This window comes from Penaeus japonicus, unplaced genomic scaffold (assembly GCF_977035675.1).
Source record: "Penaeus japonicus unplaced genomic scaffold, GWHDUDI00000001_assembly GWHDUDI00000003, whole genome shotgun sequence".
NCBI lineage: Eukaryota > Metazoa > Arthropoda > Malacostraca > Decapoda > Penaeidae > Penaeus > Penaeus japonicus.
Genome location: NW_028234405.1, coordinates 11,368,756 through 11,389,460, shown reverse-complemented (window position 1 = coordinate 11,389,460; position 20,705 = coordinate 11,368,756). Strand labels below are relative to the sequence as shown.

The window sequence follows — 20,705 nt, the reverse complement described above, 5'->3', positions numbered from 1 at the left end:
ATTATGAGGCATCTGGCGTTAAAGAAAAATAACGGTAAACTGTGAAATCTATTAAACGCGAAGGATATATTACCATTGACAAATATTGATTATATTGAAGAAAACCTTTCGCTGGTAAAACTACGAAACAGTTTTTTCATAACGTTCTGGCTTGATAAATATTTATAATACATACAAGATAACTTACTCTTGAATTAGGATAGAAACTATGTAATCGAAACATGAATTATTGAAAGAAAGAGCTGTTATAAATATCATTACCTAATCGTTACATGAGTCTGGGTGACCTGACGAAGTTGATTTCGATACCTTATCACTTGAAGGTTCATTCATAGGATTACACAATGTCGTATCAGACAGTATGGGAAAACGTGTTTTAAGATTACGGTTTGACCTTCATAAGTGAAACTTGAAGTTAGCCTGGCTCGTAGGTTTACAAAACTACTGCAGATATATTTAATGCTATTATCACTGATTATAATATAATGAATTACATGGAGAATGTAAAACAACAATTTGGAGAAAAATAATGACATTCAGATATCCCATGAGTAAATGGGATTTAGTTCATTTGTTTCCAACAGATGTTTGTTTTTTGTTTAAAACTTTGATATTTCTGACATGGATATTATCAAAAACTGTTGCATGTAGTAAACTTTTGTATCACTGATTACCTTTGAACTCATTTTCTTTTCCCCTTTATAATTAAACTGCCATGCATTTTCCATGTTATGGATACTTATTTGGTAAATATGTGGTAAGCTAGAGATGTTTAACTGGTAGTTATAAAAAAAACAACTAAAATCTAAATAGTAAGACTCATAATGTGAACTATTATTGATCGTTTATGAAAAATTACCTTCCATGTCAATAACTTGGTCATTAGCAACATAATGTGAACTATGATTGCTAATTTCATGTACCTGGACTTTACTTAATTCAAAAAAAGAAAGAAATTTTTGTTTGTAAATCTCATAAAGTGACTTTTTCCAAAATCTCCATCAGCTTCTTTATTGATGCAATAGGTCAGAAAGACTATACACTATACATATATATATATATATATATATTATATATATATATATATATATATATATATATATATATATATATAAAATATACTATACAAATATAAATAAATATATATAATACAAATATATAATATACTTACAAATATAATATAAATATATATACATTATATATATATATTATATATTATATATATTAATATATATTATATATATATATAATTTATATACAATACATATATTATGAAAATCCCTTTTATTCAAATTTCATGTTAGCTTATCATATGATAAACAACTTTTTTCTGCCATGCAATTCAAATTAAAAAAAAAAGTTTTTTTTGTTTTTGTAAATAGTATATTATGAGAATTGCCCTTTTTTTCTTTCTTGTTCTTCTTACCTTTTTTTCTTCTTTTCCTCAAGTTGTTTACCTTGCTGGGGCCTTTTTAACACTCATTGTCCATCTGGCCTTTTGGTGTATAGCTATTGATAATATAAATGTTCATAATAATAGTAATACCTGTTCTAATTTTATTATTGTGTGAGATATGGATGATGATTATAGTAATAATAAGGATATTAATAATTATAATAGAAATAACTGCCATTAGTAATTGTACAAAAAAGTAATGATATGCAAATAACCCTGAGTTGTTTTTTTTAACTAAATGCACCATACCATAGACGTTTACAATTTTTTTTTATTACATTTTGAAGTATTTTCTTTCCAATTCATTTATTTTTTTCTTTATGAAAGGGGTTTCGTAACAAAATGATAGGAATAAAAGTTTGAAACTCTACAAGAACATGTTTATATTTCTTAGTATTAAATTACAACAAAAATGACTTTACAATATTTACAAAACAAAGTTCAAAGTTATGATTTATGCAATAAATCATATGGAAGTGATAAAAGTTACAAACAGTACAAAGAAGGAAAGAAGATGGAGAATATGAAGGAAAAGTAGAAGAAAATGAAGATGTTGAAGTAGAAAATACATCTCTAGAGCAAAATTTTATATTAGTGGATAATAAATGACAACATTCCTGCCCAGATATTTCCCGAAGCATAATTTTTTGGTTCTGCTTTCTCTCCATACAAACATTTTGAAGAACCATTTCAAGATTAAATTAGAAGTATGAAATGTTTCAAGAAAAAATATTATCTCATGGTACTATACACTACAAATGGATTTTTATTTCCCTGGAGAAATATAACTTTATATAAACTGCCAATCCACAGACTGACATATGATTTTCTGACTGTAACAACCTCATCATTATGTAAGTAAATTTCTGGTAACTTAAGCAATATGAATTCTTATTCATCAATCCTTCTTTCTTTCTACTACATTCTCAATCACTTCTATACATGACCATTCTGCCTAAAACAGCATGGTAACTCTACTTGAATTCTCTCCCCAAGATAATTTCAACATGTAATAATGTTCTTTGCTTCCTCTAATGACCAGTCTCCTACTGAAAGATTAGCCTCGGTCTTGAGTTTGACGCTTTCTTTCCCAAAGGGGAGTGGAGGGCTGGCATCAGTGATCTGGAAGAATCTCCGCAGGGCATCTTCGGCAGCCTGGTTAACCGCTGTACCCACTGTCTCTCCATAGCCTGGACAGATAGAAGTTTTATATGATGCATATGAACTAGTTATATATATGAGACAGTTTCTTCATAAAAAAGAGAAGTGAAGATAATTGTGCATTACTTCTTGATTAACTTAGACGTATATTGTCTTCTTGTTTAAAAATAAAATTGTTTATTCATCATACATACTACAATTTCAAATAATTTGTGTAGCAAAGCATTATAGAAGTTTGTCATGGCATGTTTTAATAAAACAGAGCACATAAATAGAACTGAAACATAATCAAAGTTTCTTTCGTTCCTTGCTTCCCTCAAAAACAAAAAACCTTATTACTTTAAAATATTAATAAAAAAACATGTCAAATATAACCTTCATTCAAAGCCAAACTTACCTGAACTTATGAATTCCTTGTCAGAGTAAATTCCAACATGATAGACAGCCTCAAGAGTGTTCCTGCCTGACTCAAATATTAGCCTCGGCTCTGGCTCTCCCCGTCCACTGCGGCCCAGAATGTCTTGCAAGACTGCCATTGGATTCTCTATCTGTTTTTATTTAAATTATTATCATTATTTTAGGAAGAATATAGAAAAGGTACTATAATTGTAATTATCATGTATATCCTTTGAAACTTTAAATTATTATATCTCTTTGTGCTTTTAACAAAAAAAATTGTGTCAAAACAGTGTGATTATAAGCTGTTGTTTTACCTACCTCCCAAATCTCACTCAAATCCTTGCCAACAAGTTGTGCCACAACAAAATCTCTAACAAACAGTTGGCACTGACTAAGGGAAGTTGAGGCATTTAGTGCACCGACAACAGCCTGGAAGCATTTCCCCACAGTCTCAGGAGTAGGAGGATATTCCTGAAAATAAAGTATTGAAGACTTACTAAAAAGTGAAATATAAAAATGATAAATTATACATTTCTTAGTAAATTACTGTAACTTTACATATATTCTTAGTAGAGAGAAGTAGTAGAGAGGGAGAGAGGAGGGAAAAACTAAAGGAGGTACAAGGTGCGAGCAAAATCAAATAAAAAATTGTCAAATACTGTATCACTCAGGATATATCACTGCCTATTTTCTTTCTCTATCTGTTCCTTTTGTTTCCAGCTTCCTTAAGCTATATCCAAATGCTTACATTTAATATCTTTCATTCCATGATAAAAGGGAGTTAAAATATGAACAGGTAGGGAAATTAGAGACAGTATTGGAGGATGAAGGAAGGAAAGAAAGAGGGAGAGAGGAAGGAAGATAAGAAAGAGAGATAGGGAAGGAGAGTTTGGAGTTAGTTTTGTTAGATTAAAAAAAATAAACATAAATACATTAGATACATATTGAATGACAAACAATAATATTATGTACTTTGAAGAAATATGAACATAAAAACAGGAAATATTATTACTTTGCCTAAAAAATCAAAATAAATGAAAAGCCATTTGTGTTTTGAAAGATGGCATAAAATATCACTATATATTAAAGGATTCACTTATATGTTAAACTACTGACATTTGGTTTTTACTTTAATAGGAGCAGGGGAAAGTAACTTTGAATTCTTGAAAATTTAAATGGAAATATTTACACATCTAGTACACCAACCTGCACCAACTAGGTGTTTCAGTTAAAATAAATATAAAAAGAGAAAACTATAAGGATATCCCAGGCACATAAACTTACCTTACAAAGGATCAGATCCTTGAGGCCAATCCCTAACCCAAGCTCTTCCATAACTTCTGGTGATGTTAAGTACTCTACAAGAGATCTGAAGAAAAAAACAAAAATTAGAAGTGAGAAATGAGGACCACCATGAAACCAACAATGATAAGTGATATGAAAGTTATTATTCCTATGTAAAGCAGACTGCTTATATTGAATATCCAAAATACAATGTTCAATAAGTGTCTTTTCCTTTAATAAATTGCTTTCTACTATAGCATCAAAAAGAAAAAAAAAGGAAAAAAAGTAAAGGTAACTTAAGCTATAATAGAAAAGAAAAAATAAATGGGTCACAACCGTAGTAGTTCAACATTGTCAAATTAAGACTTTAATCACATGGATGGAAAGACAATTTACAATGGATCTCTATCTTTAGATATTACATGTAAAAAAAGCACCCTTCTAAGCCTACATGCAATGTTGTGTGACTTCTGAAATCTTAAAAAAAAACACAAGGCACCCTACTCAAAACACAGTCCTACCCATAATGCTCAGTGGAATCTTGCAGCTATACCAGCATGTTTTTTTTTTCAATTGTGTTTTAACCTCCCTCTAACTATAACTTTTTGTATACTACATATAACAAGAGAATCAATTATCTTTATCACTAATATCATATCTAACTCTATTACAGTATTTCAACTATGAAAATACTTTAATAAATCTTTGAAGAACAGTTTGGATTACGATAAAATAAAACAATGAGAAATAGGCAAACAAATCAATAAATAGGCATACAACAAATTACCTGACACCCTCCTCAGGGAACAAAGGGAGAGCCGAGCGCAAATATTTTGTTGAATAATCTGTAATAATGAGAGAACCTGCAGTTGCCAGTTCACTATTGCTCTTCATACTCAAAGCAGGTGTTGGGACACCCAACTCCTGTTGATGCAGTTTCTCTTTCTCAATGTATGAGGAATCAGTCAATGCTTCTCTGAGTATGTTGTTGTCAAACTGTTCACCAAGTCTCTTGCTAAATGCATAAATTTCAGCATCATAGTTCCTGTGGAAGGTGGTTATGATTTAGAGCCTATAATTGAACAACAATACTAACCTAAAAAAACAGCGATAGTACGTAAGGTAAATAAATCAGACTTTATCATATATAATACAGGCATTTAAATATATTCCAAATCATCAAATAAAAATATTAATTAACAAAGACACCGAAGAAGGCTATACATTTGCAGCACTCCTTCAAATCCTAAATTACTTCTATCTACTGATGGATTATCAAAAAAAAAAAGGAAAATGAGAGCTAATACCAATAACTACAAAATTAACATACCATTCAATGTACTCAGAACGTTTGAGTTTATGTTCAATACCCATTTTCTCCATCTTTTTTTGTCTTTTGAGTAACTCCTTCCTGTAAGGAGCAACCCAACGAGACTTTATTCCGTACATACATGCTGAAAGAGTAATATGAGTGTATATGTTAATAAATATTCAAATTGGCTGGTATTCGAATTAAGACACATAGGGTAATAGGGGTATTTCCTGAATAACGTGAATTAGAAGTTTTGTAGAAGGATTATGAAAGAGAAAGGGTAAAAAAGCTTTAAAAAGAAAAACAATTATCTTCTCAATTTTTCAGTCTTCAAAAAGTTCTTTTAGCAAATTTCGTCATATTGTATAGAGCTTAATATTTATAGCTAATCACACTACCTATTTAAATGCTGCATAAACTCAGCAATAACAAATATAATATAACTTATTCTGAGGTAATCTATAAAGGAAACTGATAATCTATATTCTACAAAAATATAAAAGTTAGGTCTAGCTAGACCTCAGAAAAATTCAATATAAATATCCTAGCACATATCAATAAGTAATATAAGTTCTACTTCTTTCACTCATATGTCTTCTATGTAAAATTGGTTAGAATCAACATAATTTGTAACTTTTGTAAGATGAAGCATCATTAGTCCATAACTCTGTCTTTGACAATCATCTGTGATGTGTTACCATAATGTCCATCCTCATTGTCATGTATGATTTGATTTAATAAGATTATGTACTATCACAAGTTACCACAGTGACTATTACATGGTATGAAAATCTGAAACAGGCACTTAACTTACCATTTGCTAAGAACTAATTATGAAAGAAAAATTGTACCAATAATACTGGCAGATTCCAATTGCCTTTATTACAGCTTCTCAGCAGGCCTATGCAAAAAATTACAATGTTGATCAGCTTATCCTTACCAAAAGTAGATTTCTATTTTTCTGTTTTTTCTTGGTATTCTTTAAAAATGTTTCTTGCTCTAAATATTACATGCATTGCCAGAAGACAGATCAGCAATTGTATAATTTGAAGTTTACACTCTGTCATAAATATACAGATATAGATATAGATAGATATAAGTACATATACATATATATTGTGTATATATATATATATATATATATATATATATATATATATATATATATATATAATATATATATATATATATATATATATATATTTATATATATTATATATATATATATATATATATATATATATATATATATATATATATATATATATATATATGTCATGGTAATAAACATCTCAAACATGTCCACAAATAATCTTATAAATTGTAAGTTTACATTTAATTTACAAATCAAATGATTGCAGACATCAGGCCTGGTAGTATCAAGAATCAAATTATCATCATTCTTCCATTCCAGGAGCATCTAGGCTTATAGTGTAAGTTTCAACTTATACCATTCTCCTGACAATGCAGTGTAATATCTAGTGTAAGGAAATCAATTCATGAGCTAAACATGTGATGTCTACTGGAATCTATTAATTTTTCAGTTAAAATTACATAATAATTTACCGATATATTCTTTTTACAGAGATACACCAATGTGATATAGACTCTAAACAGTTACAACTGAAAAAGAACGCTACATTCCTAGTTATATAAACAGTACATAACAAATATGAGTCTGTACGTATTTGTTCGAGGTCGTGTGTATCGCCTATTCTGGTTAATCAAACATAACGGTCACAAATGAAAACCTGCACTCTCCTAATGCATCATACATGGTATGGATAGCATGTTGCATACAATCAATTGTGAGAATACTAAAATAAAAACAAAAATAGACTGATATTCGAGGGCAGTCGGCGTCTGCAATACCAAAACCGTCCTTTTTAAATGAAATTCAAATAGTATAAAAATACAATTGCACAAAATAATCATCTTCTTCAAAATGAGCCTTAATTACCTGACGTAGTAATATTCCTACAAGCCGTAACAGCTGGCAAAACTCTGAAAAGAGAAGAGGTTTTGCTAAAGACCGACATCATTTCCACGTTTGTTTTGATTACGGAGTATAAGCTCTAGAAACCCCTCTATCATAAGTAACAAAAAATATAAACAAATGACAAACGAAGACAGAACTTCAAATTAAACACTATCTAAAGCTATCGAAGTATGCAAGGTTACCGTGATAAGGTTGATAAGGTATTTATCACAGCAGAAGGAAGAGATAGACTTCACTGATGTAACTTTCTTTTTAAAACGTACTATTCGCATTACACAAGAATAATCTTAACAAGATGAGCAAACTATTCAAAATGGTCATGCTCGGAGCACCGGGATCGGGAAAGGGGACGTTATCCAGCAGAATCGTGCGGGATTTTGGATTGAAACACCTGTCAAGTGGGGACCTTCTCAGGGCACAGATCCTCAAGAAAACCGGTGAGATTTTGTGGTTTTTAGAAAGAACAGCAACAAGACATGTGAGCAGATAAGTAAAGGTCGATTATATTATTGCATATGATATGTTTAGTTGTACTTATATATCGTTGAAGTAATATCAAAGGGCGTATTTAACATATTAGAAAAATTACTTTTGCTCAGGAGGTCAAGTTAAATCTTGGTTGTGGAACCCTTTTCATATCTTAATTTAAAGAGTTTCATTCTATGGTAAGTTTTTTTTTCAGAGGCTGTATTATGATCACTGCTAGCCCTTGTTTCTCATAATAAGTCTTAATTAACCATTTCACATATAGATTTACCATAGTGTTAATTAGTATGTAGTTGTGTTTTTATGACAAAAAAGTGTGGATTTTATTTGGTATTGTGTAAATAAGCATGTAAACATACTCCCCCAGCAATGTGAAAGTGTATATTATCAATTTTTCTATATCTCTTATAACCTTTATTCTTTTGCTAGGTTGTATTATTACCTGTATTGTGTGATAATACTGAACTGCCTGTGATTGATATTGATTGATATATATTTTTGATGAATTTCAATGAGGAATTAGCCTTTTGAAGTCTTTAACAGTACCCATGTTATGAATATAATTCATAATAGTTTAGATGAAATTGTTATTTTCACTAATTTTATGCACTTTTCCACAGAAATCGGCCTTGCTGCACAGACTTACATGAAAGCAGGACAGCTAGTGCCCGATGATGTTATGGTGAAGCTTATATCCTCAGAGCTAGCTGGGCTGAAGGCCTCACCATGGCTCTTGGATGGCTTTCCACGCACTCGTCCACAGGCTGAGGCTCTGCACAATAATCAAAAGGTGAGTTGTGAAGTTATGACGAATGGAAAAGTACCTCATGTTATGGTAGCTGTGAATAAGGTGAATGGAAAAATATTGATGTTCCAGTCTCCAGTATGATTTTTGATTTGTGATTCACACAGCTACATCTAAACTTGCTGTTTAATTTAGTGATAATTTTTAATAGAGAGAGGAATATGAAATTACAATATAATCACTATAGGTGTGGTACCTGTATTTAAATGGACCTACACATCTAAGGAAATGTTAGGCTCCATGCTACAGGTATGGAGATATGATAGGATTGTCATTATGGCTGTTTGTATGGTTTTGTGTGTAAGGAAATGTTTTTGAAATTACTAATGTTTTTATTAGGGAAATATAAATCATCAGCAGTCCCTTGCATAGATAATTAATCTAAGCCATTGATAGCAATATTACCTGGTATCTGGTATTAAAGAACATGTTGAATATGTAAATTTTCAAAAGCTCATTTAAGCAAGGGCAAAAAAGTATTAAGATTTCTATTCAAGATTAGTCTTGTAGAATAGTTGATCTAGGATATCTAAATCTTTCTTATTATCATTTTGTGATGTATTTACTGATTTTCTTGTCATATGACTCAGTTCTGCATGATGACCAACTAATTCATTTGCATAGATGATAATGACTGATTATGAAATTTCATTGAAAATTCTGTCTGCTGTATTACAACGTCTCATATTCTTTCAAAGATAGGGGCCTATCAGGTGCCTGTCACTTGTGATCATTATACTGTATTTTTTGTGCAGTGGTATGAAGATGAATTTGATATAATCGTATTACAGTCTCCTCCTCCTCTAAGTTCACCTTTCATGTGTTAACTGCCAATTTCAACTCCCATATCTGAAACACATTCCCCTTACTCATTACGGCTTGTGTTTTGGACAGAAGAGCCGAAATTGGCCATTAACCCATTCCCGCCGGGCTGTTTCGTCTTTTATGGCTTCAATGCCGGGGCTCTCGAACGCATAGGCCTAAATCAATTATATCATCGACGGCGTATGACAGCACCCGCGCTATCATATTACATAATCGCCGTCTGTGGCCGGCGGCCGGCGGTATTGGGTTAACGCCTTAGCAAGGCTATGTGGTGAACTTTGAATTAGAGGGAATTGTCCATAATAAGTGATTGTCTTATTTTATTATATAGAAAAGTCAAATAACAAATGGATTTTCATAATTAATAGCTTTGTTGTATCTTAATGTTTACATATTGATTACAAATGCATAATTAGAAAGTTAATTTTTTAAGTGACTTGCCTAACCCTACTTTCAATAGCTTCATATTATTATAACTTGAGTGAAAGCAATTGATAGTCAGTGATAGTAAATGATAGAAAAGACAAGAATTGCAATAGAATTATATTTTATCTTTCATTTTTTTATTGCAAATTTATTGTAGTGAGTATTTTTAAGCTACGAGGAAATTCAAGTTGAATTTTAATTTTTTTGTTTTGTTTTGTTTTCAAGCACTTCCTGTTGAGGTAAATATTACGGTGAATTTTATATTGATTCTTCAGAATAATAATTATATTAACTCTAATTTGATAAAAAAAACATGCTTTGAATAATCCTGAATTGTAGTTTGAGAGGGAGATAGAGAATGAGTGTGTGTGTGTGTGTATGTGTATGTGTGTGTGTGTGTGTGTGTGTGTGTGTGTTAGTGAGTGAGTGAGTGTGTGTGTGAGTGTGAGTTTATGTGAATGTGTATGTATGTGTGTGTGTTAGTGAGTGTGTGTGTGTGTGGCATGTATGTGTGCAAGTGTGTATAGCATGTGAGTGTGAGAGTGTGTGTGTGTGGCATGTGAGTGTGAGTGTGAGTGTGTGTGTGTTTGTGTGTGTGTGTGTGTGTGTGTGTGTGTGTGTGTGTGTGTGTGTGTGTGTGTGTGTGTGTGTGTGTGTGTGTGTGTGCATGTGCGTGTGCGTGCGTGTATATGTGTGTGTGTATGTATGTATGTATGTGTGTGTGTGCATGTGTGTGTGTGTATGTATGTATGTATGTGTGTGTGTATGTATGTATATGTGTGTGTGTGTGTTGTGTGTGAGAATGAGAGAGAGAAAGAGCAAGAGCAAGAGCAAGAGCAAGGGAAAAGGAGAGGAAGAGAGAGTAAGTATATGTATGTCAATGTGAGTATGTGTGGTTCACATGTGTGTGTGTGTGTGTATGCACATGTGTGCTAGATGCATGTGTATATGCTGGTCTGAAAGATATATATATATACATGGTATTTTCGTCAAACACTTACACCCTTTCTTATTTTATTCAAGTTGATATTGTATGATACCTGTGCCATAGTTTAGTAAGAGTTATCCAAAATGTTTGTTGTGCTATCAATATATGTCAAATAATCAGATTTTTTGTTAATGTTATTGAGTTGATTTATGTTTTACATTGTAGTAATGAAAAATGAAATCTGATCTGCACATATCATTTTATAATAGGGATGTTATAAACCAAGAAAATTAATTCTAAAGAATGAGAAAGAACTATTGATTGAGTGTTGCCTCTATTTTCTTGTGAATATAAGTAAAAAGTAGGATTTTTCATTGAGAAGCTGATATATTATTGAAGTGTTTTTTTAACAGGATTATAATATACAAATCAGGTAATATTGTGCTCATCATTGGCAAACATGTCTTATAACCAATAATGTTCTGTATTTTTTTTCCTGTAGTTATTAGGTTCTGCCCTGTAGCTATTAGATTTTGTTCAGTAGTTTCTCATGGGAAACAGAAAGCTGACTACATAAGATCTGATCTGCTCTTCATACTAGGTTTTTTTTATCTCATTGATTATCTTTTAATAGCTTGCTTGTACTTTGCACCTAGTCACCCACTGCAACCCTATGGTGTTGTTACTTTTCTCTCAAGCTTAACCTGGTCCTGAGCCTCGAAGTGCCTGACGATGTCATAATAGACCGCATCAAGGGTCGCTGGACCCACCTTGCCTCAGGAAGGATCTACCATACAGAGTTCAATCCCCCCAAGGTCCCGGTAAGTCCACACTCTCTCCCTCTGCTTTTTCTAATGGGGAACCTCATAGAGAACTATTTTTTAACCACACTGAATGCTGGTTAACTGCTAATTGGGCCCTCAACTACTGGCTGATAAGACTGTTGAGGTGTAGTTAAATAGAGAAACAATTTCTTGTAGCTAGACCAAAGCCTTGTAGTTTTTTAAAGCTGAAGTGCATTGTGTAATGGTTTTGTATGATTTTTTTTTTCCTTTTTTTATATAATGATATATAATAATAATATATAGAAATAGTTTGAATGGTATAGAACTCATGTGCTTATAACCCATTTAATCTTAGCTAAGGAATAGATTAATTTCAAGGATAATTTGAACCCTTCTGAAATGGGCCACATCTTAAGATGTTCTACCTGGACTGAGCATTTTAAGATGTGTATGTTTTCTGTTAATATGATCTAACCCCCCCACCCTCAAAAAAAAAAAAAAAAAAAAAAATTAACTGGCCTTTGGTATAATAGGTTATCATAACAGAAGGAATAAACAACTTTCAACTACAACAAAGGGAAAAATGTAGTATGAAAGTGATCTGCTCACACAAAAACACCTGTTGCAAAAGGGTAAAAATGTCATATCTGTTGTCATAGCATATATTTTGATAATGATAGAACAAGTTTTGATTTGTATAGCAAATCCAGTCACTTCAGTACCTTGACAACTGACATTCTGTAGAATACTAGAAAAGTAAGAAATAAAAAAAATTCTAAAGCATTGATATTATCTCTCATATAAAGTAACAATAGATATATAGTTCATAATAGAATGTATGTTATTAATAAAGATTTTTTTTAGTATTAACTTCATTTACAAGGAATTCTTGTTATTTGTTCAGTTTGTGATACAAGATTTGTTTTTCCTTGTAGTAAAAGCAACACAGGCTACTATGTGATAAATTGCACTCTAAAGCACCACATCTCTTCATGCAAGAATTTATAAATTTGAAGGTAACAGAATATTATAACAGTAGTCTTTTCATTATTTTAGTTGTTTTTTATTTATTGCCTGTGTTTTCTTAACATAAAAAAGCAAATTTGAATATATAAATGTATGTGTAATACCTCTTCCTTGATGCATTTTATTTTTATTTCTATTATGGCGTATGAAAGTAGGCAAATACTTTACTTATGTGAGCATAGTTTATTTCAATATCAGTTTTTTTCCAAATACCTGTACCACCTGATTGGTCTCAGGCAAAGATGGAACATTGTTCAGAGTAGTGTTTTTACAAACTGAAGAGCCATCTGGTAGTGCAATGGTTAGTGCATTGACCTCACATCCCCACAGTTGGCAGATCAAGCCCTGTCCAAGCTTGTGAGTTTCCACTGTCACCTGACAGTCATTGATGTGGCTGGGCACCACGTTGGGTAAAGACTAAGCTCAGATCGAGTCAAAGCTTGTTGGCACATTTTCTCATGAGTCCGCATACGCTGACACAGGCGAGCTCCCCTCAGTGCATTTAAGCTTGGCGTAGCATCTGTTCCACAAATCTGGCTTATCCTTACAACCGGGAGTCATTCGTTAGAAAGAAAATTTAACTATCTAGAATGATAACTAAACTTACAATTGTCTTGTTTCATGAATGTTTTTGCTCAGTACTTGTGAATCATTGTTAATTTTATATTTTGTAATGATGAAGATAACAAGTTGATGAAAATGAAAAAAATCACTGCAGAGATGTTGAAGAGAGAGAATTGCAGTAGAAACTTCTGCAATGGAGGAAAATTTATTTTATGTAAATCTACATCTATCTATTTTTGATGCTGGTTTATTAATAGTTTATCTTGCTTTGTATATAGGCCACTTGTTTCATTTTTTGTTGAGTCTGTCTCACTCCTCTCAGCTTCAGTATAAGATATATCAGTGTCATGCCATGCTTTTGGATCTCTGTTATTTCAATTATTCCATAATGTATTGATTGGAAACCAAAACTTTTTTCAATAGGTAGCCATGTTTTTATTCTGTCTTTTTATATATCTTCTTCCTATATGCTTTTCTTTGGTTAATCTAATCATTATATTTTTGGGTTTTCCATGCATGGGAACTTGAATCTTGACAGTGACTTACTATAAAACTCATGACATAATATATAACCTATATATGGTCTTCTATCCAGGTAACTCATCAAAAGATGCATCAGTGTAGTTACTCAGGTATCTTTTTTTCTTGTTGTTGTTGTGATAAAATGAATGTACGTTGAATCACCAACCAATATTTTTATTAACTGTCTCTCTTTTTGTCTTACTATTCACAAATAATCTAACATTACCTTAATCTCACAAGGAAAGAACAAGGTGGGATGATGATACTTAAAAAAATAGAACAAAATACAGTTTGTTCGCTCAGTGGAATAAGATCCTGGAACTTGTTGTTCTGTTGTTTTGAATCCTAGACTTGTGCATGGAGAGAAGAAAAAGAAACAGGACCTTTATTTTTTTTTTTTACTGACATGGATTGTGTTCTAGTAATAGTTATATATTTGTTATCTGCTTAAGTAAGAATTCTTTCAGCAAGAATTAATTTCTTACTGAAAGTCTGTTACTGATAATTCAATTTGCAGCTTGATGTTTTTATATAGCTTTATTATTGTTATAGAATTCACATACACTAGGACACATGCACACATAGACACACATTCACATACACACTCACACACACATGCACATTCACTCTCACCTTCACTCTCACTCTCACTCTCACACATGGGTACATACACAAGCACACATAGTATTTTTCTCATTCACACTCTTTCTCACAGTCTCTCTCTCTCTCTCTCTCTCTCTCTCTCTCTCTCTCTCTCTCTCTCTCTCTCTCTCTCTCTCTCTCTCTCTCTCTCTCTCTCTCTCTCTCTCTCTCTCTCTCTCTCTCCCTCTCCCTCTCCCTCTCCCTCTCCCTCTCCCTCTCCCTCTCCCTCTCCCTCTCCCTCTCCCTCTCCCTCTCCCTCTCCCTCTCCTCTCTCTCTCTCTCTCTCTCTCTCTCTCTCTCTCTCTCTCTCTCATATGTTCACATGTTGACACTCACATACTTATTTGCAAGACAAAAGGACATGTAAACTCGAATGTAGGATTGCTTTCTATGTGTATAGACAATATATCAATACATGTTTTTTTTCACTAAACTTCTCAATATGGTGGATGTGCTTTATGAAATGAAGCATATTTTAAAATTGCACCATGAATACTTATTTGTTTATTTAAAAATAAACAATGAGAGATACCTGATTAGTATTACAGGTAATACACCTGGAAATAATGTAGTTTCTGTACACTGGTTTTAACATAACACTTATTCTATGAGGATATCATGTTAATACCATATGAAATATTATGTAATTCTTCCAGGGCAAGGATGATGTTACAGGAGAACCCTTAGTTCAGAGGGAAGATGACAAACCTGAGTCAGTGAGGCATCGCTTGGAGGTGTATGCCACCAACACGAAGCCTCTGAAGGAATTCTATGAGGATCTGGGCATCCTGCAGGTCTTCCATGGAACAGAATCCAATGAGATCTGGCCACGTCTACACAAGTACATGGAGAGACACATCCCTGCGAAAAGTGGCCCTTTCTAAGCCTGGGAGGATATCAAGTCCTTTTTGAGTTATCTGCTTCCCTGATACAGCTTGAAGCTACTGGTTAGCTGAATTACAGAGTGCTATTTCTTTATTTTCCAATTTGCTTTGTTATTGCTTGTTTACTACATCTCTTGGTTGTTGGTTATTCATTGCAGATGAAGTGATGTGTAATAAGTAAAGAAAATACCAGTTCTTCATTTTCAAAAGGATGGTTTTCCTTAATTTAAGTAATGATTGTGAGTATTATGTTGGGTATACACAACAATAAATGGAAGTATTATTACAATTGCTACCATAATAAAGATTTCTATTTTTTTCTTGCTAGAAGTGGTAATTCTATTTTATGGAACACATCTTTTCTACATTATCATTCTGAACTTTTTGTTTTGTTTGTTGTTGCTCAGATATGTATTTTGCATTAAGGATAGTAATTTAATTTTGTTTTATAAGTATCAAATTGGTGCATATGCCTGGTGCTGCAATTTTATTTTGTAAGGGCTTACATATATATTTTGTACATGTCATAATGTGTACTATTGAAGTATACAATATATTTCTATTATATTGGGTAAATTGATCACAAAATGTTAAACCTTTTGACCATCACTTTTAGTCAAGAATTTCATCACTTGATTTCTTTAACCCCTTCACTACGGGCAGTAGAAAATGCCCCTCACGCCGTATCTGAGCTGCCGGCGGGCGCCAAATTTTAAACGTCGCTACTGAATATGACAAGTTTTAAGCCAAAACATCAACATAATCATCATGTGTTATATATCAAAATATACATAGTTAACCTCTTCCCCCATATGCATGTGACAGGTTATTTACATGGGTTGGGAGGAAGATGGAAAGAGTGACCTTGGTGAGAGGCCTCACTCAGATGACAAAAGGAAACGGTTGTAGTAGTATGGTAAACTAATCATAATAAGTTTTATATTTTTACATAATGTTCCATAAATAAATAATAAAATGATTCCTAGCAGGGCCCATCAGTGCCTCACCTGGTATTAGCGAATCCCACTCTTATGTAATAATAATGAAAGTCAAGTAATATATCATATCATATACGAACTCTATTCTGAAAGATCTCGTACAGTATCCAGAAGAAAGAAAACTTAATTCCGCCAGAACTCAGCCATGACGCAGTATGCGCGTCCTCGGGTTTTTCACGAGCGTTGCGAGGACGCAGTATACGTATCCTTGTGTTGAAGGGGTTAAATGATTATTTTATAATTTCCTTTTTCTTCTTTGACTCCCCTGTAACAGATATAATATGAATGTTTGTGATACATCTCAGGAATAAAGAAATTGCATGATTATACAATGAGGTGTTTGTATAGATAGTGTTTGAGATCACTTAATGTGTCACTGGATGTAGGAGAGGTAGAGATAACAAGAGAAAAGTATTGTGCAAGGTGCTTATATTAGTATCCAAGCAGTCTTATGCATGATCTGTATATTAAAGGAGAGTAAAAAAAAAATAGAACATGCATGTTCAATTTCCCATTGTATGATTGTTGATATGGGAATTAAAAATGCTATTTAGTCCAGATCAAATACTTTTTTAACAGTGAGATTTTTGTTATAGTAACAAACTTGACTTTTCAGTCTTATCGTTATCTTTTTTTTTTCACCGTCTACCTTCTACTTTCTACTTTCCAGCATGAATATACTTTTTAACACTATATGATGTATTGATATTACCAGTATTTGTCTTCCACTAAAAATTCTTAACTTTTTCCATGATTTTATCTGTTTACATTGTTAAATACCTTGACAAAAATATTTTTTTTTATTGATAACCAAAGTCTTCCATCAATCATAGATAGTTGTTTATCTTATATTTCATTTATGTCTTCCTGCAAAAATTGCTTTACCAGGCATATACTGGTATTACATTTTACTAGAAATACAGGATACACTACTAACAAATAACCTCATCTACTAACACTAACACTAACACTCTTGCCTGACATTAAGGAAAAGTATGCACTTTTTATTCCATTTATGTCAATACTTTTCGCCTTGACGGCCTCTTTGTATAACTTAAGCTAACTGGGTCAGGCATTAGTGCTTCATGTATTATGTACAAGAAAGATTGTAAGTTCCTCTGGTTGCCTGTTGCAAGTGCCTGAATAACTGATAAGTAGTAAGCTTTAAAAAATAATTTGTCAAGGAATAATCAGGGTAACAATTCTTCCTTGATGTACATGTTACTTTAGAGGAAATAATTTGGTGATATAGCTTGCATTACATTGAATAAAGAAGGCAGAGTTTTTTTATTTCTTATTTTTAACAAAGGGACTGTAGATTAATTTATGGTAATTACATCTACTTTTTGAGGCTGCTGTGTTAACGAATGAATGTTGTAGAAGCAATAGTCTTTTATGTACTTTTCCAGATAAAATATTACAGTGGAGTATTAACCAGTGTCTTAGTTTTGTATCAATGACAGTAAGAAATTACAGAAAACAATAATGTAAGCATCAGAAAGTTGTAATATCAGCTTTTTATGAAAGCTTTGGTTGTTAGTATTGTGTTGTATACTAAGAATGATTCCATTTCATGTTTTCCTGTAAATGTCATTGATTTTACAACTAAAGATAGCCATGTTAGGCTTGGGAAACAGATACTATAAGTTTTTCAAAATATTATAAATATGTAGAAAACTGAACAAGATTAATACTATGAAAAAAAAAAATATATATATAAAGAGAAGAACATGGCTATCTTTCTATTTTATTCATGACTTTATGAAGCTAGACATGAATTTAAGATCTCTATTTTTGGAACATTCCTTGAAAATGTGATAGAAAAGTGTTTAAGTCTTTATAAATAGACAGCAGATTGATACCACATAGGAATATTTTGACTACTGAGTAAGGGATTTAATATTTTGGAATTATTTTACATATAGATTCACTTGTAAAAGACCTAGTATTTTTGTGATTTGTCTTAATATAATGTGGGGAAATAAAAAAAGTTAAAGAATATGTAGTTTTCTTTACCTAATTTATTCGTCACATGACTTACAATATTCAGAAACAAACATTTATATACAGCAAAACTAAATACAAAAGAAACTCAGAATTTAATTAATCCCAAACATCTGTTGTGTGAAGTGTCTTATATCTTTCCTCAATGGTTACATTTGGCTTGCACTTCTGGCCTTCAAGATACTTATTTCGTAACCATTTTTCATGCTTTCCTAGTTCCTTAGCATGGCCCCATGATTGGTCCTGTGGAGAGGAAAAAAAAAAAAAATTATAATCCTATATAATTTAGATGTGAACTATGGTGAGAGTACTGATTTGTTAACAGGAATGCTTGTACAGCAGCATGAGCAGTTTGTATTTATCAGTTTATGAACAAAAATATAAACATAGTAATGTGTGTACATATATAAGGGGAAATACCATAAGAAATGGAAAAATAAATTGTAAAGTAACAAAATCCATCAAAGATTCCTCATCTGATGAAGTGTTTCATTTTAACAATTCATGATTCAAACACATCACCTTTGGATTACATTAACACTTGTTCTTTCCTGCAAACATTGTCATACAATATCAGTTTGAAATTGTCTCAACAAGGTTTGCTTGTAACTTTAAAAAAGAAAAGAGGGAGGGGAAAAAAAAAATTGTGATGTAAAATATGAAATTTACTTGATGTATTCAGAGACAACAGTAAAAAAAAAAATAATAATAATAATAATAATTAAATAAACTCTAATAATAATAATAATAATAATAATAATAAATAAAAATAAAGTAAAAAGTAAAATAAATAATAATGAACTAAAAAAATAAATAATAATAATAAAATAAAATAAATAATAATAATAAAATAAAACAATAATAACAAAACAAATAAAATAATGCATAATATTTTATATCTTAAAAACACTAGACAAAATAGGTGTTGAAATACATGGAAATTTTCCCACATTCCCACTCACCAAAGTTAGATATGGATTCCGCAGGTAGAACATGTTTTCTTCCTCTTGCTGTAATCTGTTCTTCACATTTTTCATGTGTCCCTCCTTTATTTTTGGCATTATTCTATCTTTGCTGTAAAAATATAAAGCATATTACAATGTCATCTTCACAATATTCTTTCAAACAAGTCTTAATGTAATGTCTCAAACTGTATATTTTTACATTTTGTTTAATGAAATTGGCTTTACTAAAAGTGAAATGAATCACAAACACAGTAACATGCACAACAGAGATATAATGAAACACTAATGCAGTAAGAAAGAGAAAACTAACAACATTCCAAACTTTTAAAGAAAGTTCATCATCAGGTGTATGCAATCCAAAAAAAATGAATTCATTTCTTGGTTTGCTTATGCCTGATGATGAACTTTCTTTAAAAATTTGAAACGTTACAAGTTTACTGTTTCTTACTGTAGTAGTGTTTAATATATAAAGGTAAATGTTTACAAAACACTCAAGCATCTACCACTGGCCTATGTGCCACATATCAAATTACTGTACCAATAAAAATAAGTGATAGTGGGAATTAATTAACCCAGTTTTGGCTTCACCTGAACATTATTCTGGGTTATTTGAAATTAAGCAGGCCTAAAGCTGTGAGCTATTTGTCCACTGAGGTGGCGGCCAGCCGCTATGCACCCGATCATCTGGCAAGCTGGCCAGATAAAATCCAGACAAACCATTATTAACCCATTCACAATGGGGCTATTTCGGCTCTAAATGGTTGGAATGCTGGGGTATTTGAATACCTCAGGATTCTTGGGCGCACTAGCCACCTGCAAGCGCTGTACGCCTGATCACCCGGCACGCTGGCCTTGACTAAATTTCTCGTCGCTGGCGTCTGACCTAAAACCCACTGAATGTGATAACAAGTCAACTGGTGCGAATGGGTTAAGGGGTTAATAGAAAGGTTTATGTATCTTGGAGTTCATATGCAACTGTGAAGTTATAAAGACCATTTTATTTTCAAAATTTGGAAAATTTGTTTCTCTCCAGAAAAAGGACAGTGGAAGGCTTAAAGAGCTTCATTATCATCATAACAATCTTAAATGAAAAAAAAGGTTTCACAGAAAAAATCATTATACACAAAATTGTTAATTCAGACAATTTTTGATAGTGCACATCACAATAAAAAGGGTTAACAGTACATGGGATCAAAATACTGATTAATGTTAAAATGCTCATCCTCTAGATATT

The 20,705-nt window shown here is 32.0% G+C and overlaps 3 protein-coding genes across 3 annotated transcripts in view; 1 reads left to right on the top strand and 2 right to left on the bottom strand.

Annotated features, from left to right (window-relative positions):
- Nucleotides 1-1,821: 1,821 nt before the first annotated feature.
- Nucleotides 1,822-7,717, bottom strand: mRpL44 (mitochondrial ribosomal protein L44). Its single transcript, XM_043020219.2, has 7 exons — nt 7,573-7,717; nt 5,631-5,754; nt 5,088-5,345; nt 4,301-4,385; nt 3,335-3,487; nt 3,015-3,165; nt 1,822-2,646 (listed from the first exon to the last, which is right to left on the bottom strand). The coding sequence occupies exons 1-7, from the start codon at nt 7,652-7,654 to the stop codon at nt 2,459-2,461; spliced, it is 1,041 nt and encodes a 346-aa protein (XP_042876153.1). The 5' UTR covers nt 7,655-7,717; the 3' UTR covers nt 1,822-2,458.
- An 89-nt stretch (nt 7,718-7,806) lies between these two features.
- Nucleotides 7,807-16,996, top strand: Ak3 (Adenylate kinase 3). The gene is made up of 4 exons (XM_043020220.2): nt 7,807-8,048; nt 8,718-8,887; nt 11,780-11,902; nt 15,277-16,996. Exons 1-4 carry the CDS (start codon nt 7,907-7,909, stop codon nt 15,502-15,504), a joined length of 663 nt encoding a protein of 220 aa, XP_042876154.1. The 5' UTR covers nt 7,807-7,906; the 3' UTR covers nt 15,505-16,996.
- A 1,509-nt stretch (nt 16,997-18,505) lies between these two features.
- Nucleotides 18,506-20,705, bottom strand: part of LOC122255872 (large ribosomal subunit protein mL63) — a 2,840-nt gene continuing 640 nt past the window's right edge. Inside the window, exons 2-3 of the mRNA XM_043020221.2 lie at nt 19,469-19,580; nt 18,506-18,749 (exon numbers count right to left, since the gene is read on the bottom strand). Of these exons, the coding sequence (XP_042876155.2) occupies nt 18,606-18,749; nt 19,469-19,580 (256 nt within the window). The 3' untranslated portion in view covers nt 18,506-18,605. The remainder of the gene's footprint in view (nt 18,750-19,468; nt 19,581-20,705) is intronic.

What these genes read in the sequence shown, in the direction of transcription:
- mRpL44 (XM_043020219.2), bottom strand. Translation starts at nt 7,654, where the DNA reads ATGATGTCGGTCTTTAGCAAAACCTCTTCTCTTTTCAGAGTTTTGCCA. An exon ending in TTCCCTGAGGAGGGTGTCAG is followed by an intron (nt 4,386 to 5,087) that starts GTAATTTGTTGT and finishes TTTTTTCTTCAG; the next exon opens with ATCTCTTGTAGAGTACTTAA. An exon ending in ATTTGAGTGAGATTTGGGAG is followed by an intron (nt 3,166 to 3,334) that starts GTAGGTAAAACA and finishes AAATAAAAACAG; the next exon opens with ATAGAGAATCCAATGGCAGT.
- Ak3 (XM_043020220.2), top strand. Translation starts at nt 7,907, where the DNA reads ATGAGCAAACTATTCAAAATGGTCATGCTCGGAGCACCGGGATCGGGA. An exon ending in ACAGATCCTCAAGAAAACCG is followed by an intron (nt 8,049 to 8,717) that starts GTGAGATTTTGT and finishes ACTTTTCCACAG; the next exon opens with AAATCGGCCTTGCTGCACAG. An exon ending in CTCTGCACAATAATCAAAAG is followed by an intron (nt 8,888 to 11,779) that starts GTGAGTTGTGAA and finishes TTTTCTCTCAAG; the next exon opens with CTTAACCTGGTCCTGAGCCT.